This window comes from Nilaparvata lugens, chromosome 3 (assembly GCF_014356525.2).
Source record: "Nilaparvata lugens isolate BPH chromosome 3, ASM1435652v1, whole genome shotgun sequence".
Lineage (NCBI taxonomy): Eukaryota > Metazoa > Arthropoda > Insecta > Hemiptera > Delphacidae > Nilaparvata > Nilaparvata lugens.
In genome coordinates this window covers 86580663-86593327 of record NC_052506.1, presented here as the reverse complement: position 1 = coordinate 86593327, position 12665 = coordinate 86580663, and the positions used below count along the sequence as shown (strand labels likewise).

Sequence of the window (12665 nt, the reverse complement as noted above, 5' to 3'; positions counted from 1 at the left end):
TTAAGTACTAACAAATTAGTAGCTGAATTGTTGCCTTCGTTTAAATCCCAAGAGAGCGGATTTAGGACGCAGTCCTTACGCCGGCCCTCACATACACTCATCCAATACAATACTGGAGAGTATCCAGGATTGGATTGAATGTGATTTTATGAAATGATGTATTATTATTATTTGATAATTCTTATCCTGATGTTCAAATAAATTTTACAAACAGTATATAGTACTTCTAACTGTCATGTTTAATAATTATTATAATGAGTGTAACAAAAGTACCCCGTAATCCAGATTCCTACAACATTTATTATATTTTAAAATTCAGAATCACGATATCTTATTCTTGATTTTATGAATAAATTTAATTAATCAATATGAATCTGTCATAAATATAGTAAGGTCCACGTTATAATGACAGTATTTGATCAACTTTGGTTTTGCTATCCTTGTCTATCATTCGACATTGCCGGTGGTACTATCCTTTTCTAGGTTCACAACGATGCCAATTATGATTTTGACAGTGTAGAAATCAAATTAATTAATGCAGAGAATCGGCATCGCTATTCTCCTATCCACTGCCATTATAAAGTGGACCTCACTATAAACAAGATTTTTTGACATGTACCTATGTTATTTTACAAGAAGCCCACGTGGAGCGTTGAAGAATATTAGCGCCGGCGCATTATGATTCAATTTTCTCGTGAGAGAGCGTTGTCACAAGTAGTGATGGTGGGGGGAAGCTCGGTTAATTTTAGGTTATGTTAACAACAACAAACAAAGACCTTAAAGATGCAAGATATCTCTTCAAGGTCTTTGACAACAAACATAAATTTATTATTAAACTATAGTTAATTGTTTAAAACACTTTCAAAATTATTCAATTAAACTAAATTTATTACTTATTTTATCATCTATTTATTATTTTCTGATTCAATTTACTGGTCTACAGAAATATTGAAATGCCAGAAATAGTCAAAGATATGGATTGGCAATTTGGAGGTTAGTATCTTTTCTTATTTTTTAAAAGTTGTTTAATGTTGAATCAATTTAAACTTTGCTTTAAAATTTTATATGCGTAAAAATTTTGTAAAACCACAATCACCCCTCCCTTGTCAAGCAGGTCTAAAGCTATCATAACTTGCCCCGATTTCTTTATCAAAAAAAAAATATTAGTCAACTCAACAACATCGTATTCTCTAGACGTTGTTAAACATGCTATTCATAAACTATACCGTTAACACATTGACAGAACTGTAGAATAGAAAAACAGCTGATTACACGGAGAACTTTCTTCTTTAAAAGGAGAATCCTTTTACAACTTCCTGCGTGGTCCATAGTCCTATGCCATAGTTTATATGGCTATGGAACATAGGCTGAAATAAAGTAGTTGGCAGACACATGTCGCTTCAGTTTCCGCATCAAAAATGTCACCATGACCAGTAAATTATACATCATGCCAGCTGCTTCCTTGAAGTTATTGATGAATACAAGCAGAGAACCAAGAATACTTGATACTTGTCGTTGTCGAAGACTGGGGACTTCAGATAGAGTGTCACGAACAAAGTTGGTTGGTAACCATTTTGGCTAGTCGTTGGAGTTGAACTGCTTCAAAAAGGGGCTCATCCTCAAGCTCAGCAAATGAGTAGAGTGGCCTGTCGTTCAGCTTCTGCTTCACTGTGCTCTGCTATTTATCTCGTGGTAAATTTCTCACTTCACTGGGTAGACTGTTGAACATCCGAATGGCTGCTGCTGGATAGCTGTTGTAGGTGCTGCTCAGTTTTGTGTGGGATGTCTAAAGGTCTGCAGCTCCGTGCGTATTGTGGCTGTGGATTTCACCTCTTCTCATCACTTGTTGGACCCCCAGCTGTTATTGTAGTGTTGTCTGCGAAAATCACTGCTTCCTCGTTTGCCGTGAAATCATTCATGAGAAGAATAAACAGCAAGGGTCCCAACACTGAACCCTGTGGAACACCATGTTCTACTCCCCTGATTCTCGAAGTGGCTCCCTTTATTGAAATAGCTTGCATTCTATTTGCAATTGGTTTTAAATTATTTTCAGCACGGTCCCTTTCATTCCATACATTTTTAGTTTTTTGATGAGTAATTCGTGTGGCACGTAATGAAAAGACTTACTCAGGTCGCACATTGTGAGGGCCAGGGCTTCACCACCCACAAAGGCACTTGTATCTTGCTGGTCAGGGTGAGCAAGAATCAATCCTTGTGACACTCCATAGATCGATCACCTTTTTGGAATGTAATTCCTCATCATCCACTGATGTCACCTGTCTTCTATCGGAGAGATAATCCTTCATGTTTCTCAGGGGAACTCCATATATCCATACCTCTTCATCTCACCCAGCAGTATGTCATGCGAGACACAGTCTAACGCTTTGGTCAAATCACATAAAGTAACGGAGAATGACTGCTTGTTTTCCATTGCTCAAAGTACTGACTCCACTATAGTGAGGTCCACGTTATAATGGCAGTAAAACAAGATTGCCAGATCTCAGCCTTGCCACCCAAACAGCTGATACTGGTATATCTGATGAATTTAACTGTTCATTATTGTTGAAAATGGTTAATCATATTTTTTGTCAATAAAATATATTTTTAAAAGATGTAATAATGAATTTTTATGATTGAGATTATATATTTTATCAATTAGTTGAATTTCTACATTGTTGATAAACGATGTGGCAACATCGCAATGCGTGAAAGAGATAGCGCTATCTGCTTTGTTAAACGATAGGCAAGGATAACAGCACCATTGCAGATCACACACTGCCATTATAACGTGGACCTCACTATAGATAATGCACTGCTCCTGTGGTTGATCTCCCCTGACGGAGCTCATTCTGGTGAGGTTGGAAGATGGCATTACTCTCAAAATACCCTGACAACTGAACATACATCACTGATTCTATGAGGTTGCCAAATATCGGAATTATTGAGACTGGCCCGGAATTATTGGCCTGAGATTTGCTAATTCATCAGGATCACCTTTTTTGAAGAGTGGAATTGTCCTTGATGTCCTCAATCAAGTATGTGCTTGAAAATATCAAAAGCTAATTCAATTTCCCATCAGTTCAGTAATTTTATTTAGAACACTTAACATCCTCAGTATCGATTCATAAATGCAATAATTTTATTTTATTCAATGATCATTTTCTATCTGGAACACTTTACATCCGCAGTACTGTTTCATAAATTTCATTTTACAGTGACTGCTGCCTGCAGTAACAAAGAGCAAGTTGGCAAGACCTTCTTCTACCTCAAACTGAATGTCGAATCGGAAGATGGAAGTCAAAGAGCTGTACACATGGAAATGAGTTTATCCCAGTTCTACAGCTTCCTACATCAGTTGGAAAAGGCGAAAAATAGCTTGGACTTTTTACCGTGACAGTATAATAAGTTATTCTCATTGAAAGAACAACATCGAGTCCTTTCAAAGCTTGACCGCATTGGTTTTCGGAATTATGAAAAAGATAGGCCTACTGTGAGTATTTTACCATCATTATTGTAAATACATGCTACAATGCGAATCGTAGTACAGCTCAATCATTAGGTACTGTATTAAGCAGAAGAATAACATTTACTGTGCTATATTAGTAATTTTTTCAGTAATTAATTCTTGAGAAAACCACCAAGTAAATGGAAGTCATTCCAAATTAAGTTATTGTGAGATCGTATCGTATCCCATTTATTTATTTATTTTATTTATCACATTGTTTACAAATACTTAACATGAGGAAAGGCACAACAGGCTCATGCCCAAAACTTTCCCATTTCCAATTTATACCATACTGTCCAAATCAAAATGTTGGTTATGTCACTTTCACTTTTCAAAATACAGTTTACGCTCTTCAATACTTAGGTAAACAAGTATATTTTAAATCAAATAATTGAAGTACCACGCAAATTTATGAATCATTATGCGTATTGACATTATTCAAATAAATTATTACTAAAAGTAATCAATTATAAAATATTGAATATTCTTTATAAGATTCTAAAAGTTACATTCCATAGGAAAACTTACAAATTATTATTTATTAATTATTATTAAACGAAAATCCCAATTAGATTCTGTAAATCACCCCGAAGACTTCTGCGGAGTCATATTGCCTTAAATCTCTATTATAAATTATTAGCTCAACATTTAGTTGAATTGATATTTTAAAAATATCTCACTGATCTCTGTGAAAATATTGAATTATATCTTGAGTTGATATAAAAACCGCTCTACACACTGTTTTATTTTATTGATTTCTTCTATGAAAGCCATTTTCCTAGTTTTTAGTAAATTAATTCTTGAGAAAACGACCAAGTATTGAAAATTTCATTTTGGATTCAACATCCATGATTCGATGTATCATTTGAATATTTATTTATTTATTCTTATGGCTTTTATCGGCAGAGAAATCCTTTTGGATGTTGTGCCTTGCCGTATTACCCAATTTCATTTCCTATCAACACTCAAGTTAATAGGTTATGTATTCGGTTCTTCATGTTTTCTCACTAGAAATTACACTTTAACTTCCTGAGTTTTTATTTTATAAAGTTTAAACACAAGAAAACTATTTTTAAACACAAATTCACATTTAACTGAAGTTCACATAGAACTGAAAATTTCACATTACAAATTTTCCCATGGCAACCAAAAGAAAAAACTAATTTCAATCTAATTTTATTCACATTTTATGCTTTTTTTCTATCACCGAACTTTCTATCCACAATTTCATCAACACATCGATATTCTCTGCTGTTTAAACAACATTGATGACCTTAGAAAATCGACTGATCAGTAAGACTTCAAAACTTAATTTAATTTAAATTCCTAGATGTCGATTAAATGATAATTCTTACAATGTTTGAAAGGAATGAGGAAGGTTCAGATATGTTGAGGATGTTCAGAAATAAATCACTCATCATAATTCAATGTGTATATTAGAAATATAGTTGTGACTCATGAATTTGAGTTTGTGAAGAGTGCCCCCTACATATTGCCTAAAAATGTCGATAAATTTCCCCTTTCCTTGGTTATTCAAGATATGGATTTCATTTGAACTTTGTGCATAAAGTTGAAAAATGAATAAGCAGCTCGACAAACCTGTAAAATGTTTATTATTCAACAGATTGTTATGTTTCTACAGTATTCCAGATTCAAAATCAGAATTAAATTGAGATGAAAGCGTTATCTCTATCCCTTTGTATAAAATTATAGTAGTTGAAAAACTTGTGAGTTTCATTACATCTATTATTTTTTTCTGAAGACAGCAGGTCACCCCTTGTGTCTCCTTCACAAATACAGTAATACACGATTATCATACAGTCAAACTGTCGGTCCCAACTGAAGTATGACAGTCGTAAGGCCAATTTACGGCTTAAATGATATACAGGATGAATCTCAATTATGGTAAAATAATTTAATACGTGATAATAAAGGTAAAAATAAGAATAAGTTCTTATAAAAGTTTCTATATCCATAAACGCTTCATTAGCGAGCTATACAGGGTGAACGATTTCGCCCGTAATTCAGTTCATCTGGTGAAATACACCGATGCTGAACTGTTTGGGGACTAGTTTTTGAAAAACTTATGGTGGATTTTGGTATAAGTTTAATGTCATTTAGATATGTTACTTTCATATAGAAATAAAACTTTCATAAAAAACCGAATATTTTATTTGCAATCAGCTACAACCTATGAGTTATTAGTTCTCTCCTCATAAAACAGCAAATTTTTGTGGTGTAATGTACTACATAAGAATACATTTTATTTAACTTTTATTTAAATTTGGTTCACACAGCTTACATAATATTCTTTTCAGAATTAAATTCTCTACAATTTTTATTGCGAAAAATTATTTGTTTACTGGTCATTAAAGAAAGTTATTGGGCATAAAACGTAGAAGTCTGTGTTTTTCTACTTAGATTTTTTTGCATATTTCAACTTTTTTCTCAAAAACTACTCACACTACAGCTTGCAGACTAGTTTTATTCAATTTTGCAGATATTTTTCCATTTGAATCCTCCATAAGTTTTTCAAAAACTAGTCCCCAAACAATTCAGAATCGGTGTATTTCACCAGAGGAGCTGAATTCCGGGCGAAATCTTTCACTCTGTATAGCTCGCTAATGAAGCGTCTATGGATATATGTTTATGAGAACTTTTTTTCTTATTTTTACCTCTACTATCACCTACTCTACTATACTATGGTATTAAATTATTTTACCATAAATTAAGAATCACCCTGTATATTCAGGCGAGGTAGAACTTCCGTCAGGAACTACACACCAATAAAAGTCATACGAATATTATTGTTATTATCATACAGTGAAAATACAATATCACGAATTAAAAAAAACATGTATTTGATATCAGTAATTTGTTGTTTACAATCAACTTTGATTCTAAATCCTGAATATATTGTGAATGAATATAAAAATTGGTTTCCTAGTCCAGTATAATTCATCCTGGATTTAAATAAGAGGTTTTCTTCGAACGATAGAAATAGAAATATATTTATTAGCCGATAAATACTTGAAATAGTACAGTAGGCAATGTCACATATATTATACAGCTCAATATAACGAATTCAGGTTACAATACACTTTTAAACATCAATCAATATACCATAACAATAATTCTAGTGATTAGTGTAAGATGATATAATCAGACGAATATTCACAACACTTCTAATCTGATTATAACTGTGCTTATTTCTAATGATGCCCTCACAAACCGCCGACTTATACTTGGTTTATGAGTCGAGGGATGACACTAGAAATGTATTATTGAATGGGAATCGTTCAAAGGTGTAGCGATATCAGACTGACATTGCAACTCTCTATTCTACTAGGCTACGTTGGCTCATTAATCTCATCAGATAATTTTTTGCCCTATGTAATTTCTTCATTACAAATTGAAAATATATTAGTTTCGGACAAAGCTTGTTGTTCCATCCCAATCATATTTTATGAAAATTTATATTAGTTTTGGACAAAGCTTGTTGTTCCATCCCAATCATATGTTTTATATGATCACAAATATGTAAATTAATTATTTGTCCAATTAACTAGATTGACAACTCACCATCATGATGTTGTTGAAATTGAGAGTGTACAATCCGAAAGGTTTTATTTGCAACGGTTTACTCGACCTGAGAATCATGATACGAAGAGAACTTCTGAACCACTTCGGCTTGTTCATCCAATTGCAATCGGCGATCACTCTTTCTAGCTGATCGTTCTAGAAACAAAACATAACAATATTGATTGTCGAGATTGTATCAGCATCAATAATTTTTAAAAAAATTATCCATAATGTTGAAAAGTAGTCTACTAGGTCTATCTTGAATATTGAATTATTACTTCTTGGGATGAATTGAAAGCTGGATGACTCTATTGAAGCTCGTCAAGTAGCTGTACGATTCAAATTGAGAAACGTTCGTTTCAAATTATAACTATTTTGAGTTGTAAAATGAACACATAACACATCAACTCCAACTTCATTTAAACTTGCACATCCCTTGTAGCCTATATAAGCATAGAGAAAAAATAGCAATGATTTCACAACTTATACTATCTTTTCTCTTCAGATACTGTTGATGGTGAGATATTGTGACACCTATCCATAATGAATAGGTTTAAAGTTGAAGTTTTCAATTTCTCACACTGAAGATGACACCATTGGTGTTGAAACATGTTTGTGATTTTTTTAAATAAATAAGTGATATTTTGACAACAATCTAGAGTTTTCACTATCTTTTCTCTGTTATATTTGGTAAGTTTTTGTATTCTTGTGATCATGTTTAATACAAGGCATGCTTTAAATTGCTCAACAGAATAAAAGACTTGTTGAAGAAAAATATGAAGAAAACTATGAATCATAAACTCACTTTATTGATGAGCTCCTGACCAGACCAACAGAAAAAATAGAAGCAGCTAAAGACTGGACCAAGGAGAAGTATGTACTTCATTTGAGATACGGAATCGCTCATCTGGAATTGATCAGAAATGATATTTTTGCATTAAATGCTATGTAACGTTTAATAAATAATTATTATGGAAAATAATAAATTAATTACACATGAAACTTATATGCCCGGTGCACAAAAGCCTGTTAAATTTTAATGATCAAAATCATCTAATCAAAATCAGAGAATATTTTTTTGAGAAGAAGGCTTCCCCGATTGGGTCTTCTAGCATGTAGTCACGATTGAAATTTAACAGGATTTGTGCAACTCTATCAGATTCAATAATCTCAATTTCTCAACATTGATAGTTAGGTACATAAGAATATACTATACTTTGTTCAGATTAACTTCCGACTTGGGATGGACATGCGCAGCAGAGAAGGCATACAGCGGCAGGGATACAACGGCTGCTATGTTCTGCCGTTCTGTACCGGCCAGCGTTCTCTAATTTCCAGTGAGTTTTCAAGCGCTCATGTTAAACTTAGGAAGTTTCCTCTCTGCAATAACAGTCTCGCCTGACTCTATTCGACAAATTGACAACTACGCTTCCACCTATGACTCAATCCATCACTGCAATTGGCTGATATTCCTCTATTTCTCTGCACCGCAAATTCCTCCAAGTCTGAAGAAGATTTACACGAAGTATAATTCTAGAGATCAATCTAAAATTGAATAAATCTTTACCGTATTTTTGATCTAGCATAGTTCACAAATGTTTCAACTCTCCTTAATCAACTGAAAATATCCAACTAGATCCTCCATGTCGCTTGAAAATTAGTATTTATGATATTTCCTCTAACAAAACGTAACGTTATTCCCATTTTTTCAAATCACATTCTTATCCTAAGATGTTCTTCTCTTAGACTTTAATCAAAGTTCTCTTAATTGAACATTGGAGCGGTTTATTCAGCATCTGCTTACAAATTAACTGATGGAGAAGTGAAATTGCAGTACCTATATCCATTTATAAATCTCTATTGATATTTGAAAAAAATAAAAATCTCAGTGCCCCTTTTTTGAATTATTAAATATTAAAAAATAGGGTACTGAGATTTTTATTTTTATTTCTATTCATATTACAAGTAGCCCTATACAGAAAAGAGACGATTTTTTTGAAATACATTCATAGTTGGTTGTAGATTTCCACCGGAAGTTGGTAACTCACCTCAAAGCAACTGTAGAGTGAAACACATATTTGTGCGCAACAAACACAGTTGAACAGGAAAAGGAAAACTGATAGAGCTTCGTTGAGTTCTTGCACAGTTCTGAAAAAAGGGTTCATACATTTTATATGTCTCATTTCAGAAATAAAATTCATAGAACGTGTTTATCGTTCCGTTATAACCTTCGTTCCAGAGTCTTTTTCAAATCGCTATTTTTTATACAAAGTTTGACTGTACAGATTAAAAAGATTACAGAAATCTTTCTATAAAAAAATTATCCATTCAATCCAATTTTTCAATTCCAATTTCAATTTTTCTATTATCATTTGTAGTTTGAATTTTAAATAGATTTTTTCCTACAGGATTGGGACTTCCAAGTTTATAAATTTATATTTCACTTTTGTAATATTCCATAGTCTTTCACTTCTCCTGACTGTTGATGATTAAAGGTGATGGTTTCTCGATCTATTCCGAGCTGCGATGTAATAATAACACACTTTTTCTATGTATTTCACACGACATGCAGTCAAATATTTAAGTAAATAATCAAAATCTTTCACTTACTGACTGTAATACTTTCGATCGTCTCGAGATCATTTTCAACAGTCTGATTTTGATTATTCACTTGAATATTTGACTGCATGTCGTGTGAAATACGAAATACACAGAAAAAAGTGTGTTGATGATTGTTGTTTGCAAATCATCAAATTTAATAAATCTTGCGCCGCTAGTTTTTTACCGTGAAAATCTATTGAGTATAAATACAGCTAAAGATTATACAATATTTTATTGCTGATATGAATAAATTAATATCGGAGCACCGAGCTTCCCTCGTTATTTTTATTTATTGATAAACAGAACCATAGCTTACTATAGATAGAGTAAGCCATGACACAACACAATTCTTTCAAATGATCGTGTTCATATTTTACAGCTGGCTATACGTCATCTTATGAATTTCTGGGATGCGATATTTTTATTTTTCACATACTCATTCGCTCACTTACTTTTTTACCATCCACACACGACGAAAGTCTCAGCTGTTTCAACCAAGTATGAATTATCCTTTTAATGTCGTTCAGCGAGTTTTCCCAAGGATGAGACCTAGTGCAATCGAATTTTTATATCATAAACCTACTATGTTCCAAATTTCGTGAAAATCGTTAGAGCCGTTTTCGAGATCCGTTGAACATAAATAACCCGATATAAATAAATATAAATAACCAGATATAGAAATACAGAAATTGCTCGCTTAATATAATAGGATATATTCAGGCGAGGTGGAACTTCCGTCAGGAACTACACACCAATAAAAGTCATACGAATATTATTGTTATTATCATACAGTGAAAATACAATATCACGAATTAAAAAAAAAAAACATGTACTTGATATCAGCAATTTGTTGTTTACAATCAACTTTGATTCTAAATCCTGAATATATTGTGAATGAATATAAAAATTGGTTTCCTGGTCCAGTATAATTCATCCTGGATTTGAATAGGTATAAGGTTTTCTTCCAACGATAGAAATAGAAATATATTTATTAGCCGATAAATACCTGAAATAGTACAGTGGGCCATGTCACATATATACAGCTCAATATAACAAATTCAGGTTTAAACATCAATCAATATAACATAACAATAATTCTAGTGATTAGTGTAAGATGATATAATCAAACGAATATTCACAACACTTCTAATCTGATTATAAATGTGCCTATTTCCAATATGCCCTCACAAACCGCCGAATTTTACTTGGTTTACGAGTCGAGGGATGACACTAGAAATGTCTGATGGAATGGAAATCGTTCAAAGGTGTAGCGATGATAATAATAATAATAGTATAATAATAAAAGTTTAATAATAATTAAAAAGGAAAAATAATAGTAATTATCCTTTTTATGTCGTTCAGCGAGTTTTCCAAAGGATGAGACCTAGTGCAATCGAATTTTTATATCATAAACCTACTATGTTCCAAATTTCGTGAAAATCGTTAGAGCCGTTTTCGAGATCCGTTGAACATAAATAACCAGATATAAATAAATATAAATAACCAGATATAAAAATACAGAAATTGCTCGCTTAATATAATAGGATACCTAATATTGAAGTGATGTATAATATTAGAGGTTTACTAAAATTTTGAAACTCACCTGCAAATATTCTGATGGTGTTCAATTACTCCCTTGAAGTATTGTTTGAGATGAAACTCATAATTCGAATCAATTTTATCCTTCAACCAGTAGTCCATGTCTTTGAGTGAGAGGCAAAGTATATCGATCTCTTTCATCAGGTGGAAAAGTGATGTAATGAAGGGAGCAAACCAAATGAAGCCGACGAAAGAGCACATGGCAAACATCAATACTTGAGGCGCGACAAAGATTATGTAAGTTATTACATCTTTCAATTCGTACGGTATCCAGCACTCAACAGGCATAGGTATTTGCTCTTGTGAAACATTCTTCAAATCTTTTCGTGATATAAAGAATATACCATAAAGAAAAGGTATGAACCCGTTGATTAATGAGAATCCCATCACTATGAATGCAAATGTTTTGATGATTACCATTAGGTCATCAGTCTTTTTTGCAATTATACTTTGTTGTGCATCGGAAAGTGGTTGTGTATCCGGGTACAGTTTGCTATTTGTGATCTCTACCATTGCTACTATTTTATTGAAAGACCATCCAGTCTCACAGAATATGGTGGTCATGAATGCCAACACAATCAAATCTTCTATGGACTGATAGCGTGCCTGAAAGATATCCCATCTTGCTTTGATACCTAGGATCAATTGAAAGAAATTCATCAAGTAAAGTGTACCAATGATATAAAATCGTAGATGGATTTTTCCAACAGGATACGGACGTCCAAGAACCCCACAAACCCAAGTAACACAATCTTCAGGAGTGGAGAGACTCTTCATGTTTTCCGGAATATGCTGTATTCCTTTCTCCTCCAGAAATGAACTGGTGAAGCGGGTGGTGATAAAACAAATTACAATGTGATGGACTCACAGAAAAACTTGAACGTCGATATTAGAATTAACAATTACCATTCAAAGAGAATGAGGCTATGATTAACATTTTTCCGAGCAAACATTTATTATTTTCATTCAAAACAGCACTTATATTCCAGTTATTCATTCTCAACTACCACTTATGAATTTTCTTGGCTAGCATTTAACTTTCAATTGGATGTAGCTGTGAGCAATGATCCATATTTGATACAGTAATTATGGAGAACGTGTTTCAAAAGGTTATACAAACTGTATTTTTCCATCTCACAATTATTTTATAAATTAGCATTGCTGGTTCACCAAAACAGAATTGAAAAATTCATTTAAATTAGTAGTTTGAAACTTTCAATGATCTTTGGTTCTATTATTTCATTTGCAAATCCTCAATATTGATCTATCAATTTTTAACACGCGTACTGGTGCTAAAAGGGAGCTCAAGAACTTTTGACTGTATGAATAAAAGAGAGAATTCAATGACGTTAGTTCTTCCCTAAAAGTTTGCAAGTTG

General features: G+C 32.9%; 2 protein-coding genes across 2 annotated transcripts; one reads left to right on the top strand and one right to left on the bottom strand.

Moving 5' to 3' along the window:
- Positions 1-813: 813 nt before the first annotated feature.
- LOC120350619 (COMM domain-containing protein 7-like) lies at positions 814-4246 on the top strand. Its single transcript, XM_039424907.1, has 2 exons — positions 814-993; positions 3216-4246. The coding sequence occupies exons 1-2, from the start codon at positions 954-956 to the stop codon at positions 3392-3394; spliced, it is 219 nt and encodes a 72-aa protein (XP_039280841.1). The 5' UTR covers positions 814-953; the 3' UTR covers positions 3395-4246.
- Positions 4247-4965: 719 nt separating this feature from the next.
- LOC120350618 (odorant receptor 67c-like) lies at positions 4966-11541 on the bottom strand. The gene is made up of 5 exons (XM_039424906.1): positions 11292-11541; positions 9136-9235; positions 7893-7994; positions 7088-7243; positions 4966-5104 (listed from the first exon to the last, which is right to left on the bottom strand). The coding sequence occupies exons 1-5, from the start codon at positions 11495-11497 to the stop codon at positions 5039-5041; spliced, it is 630 nt and encodes a 209-aa protein (XP_039280840.1). The 5' UTR covers positions 11498-11541; the 3' UTR covers positions 4966-5038.
- Between the last annotated feature and the right edge of the window lie 1124 nt (positions 11542-12665).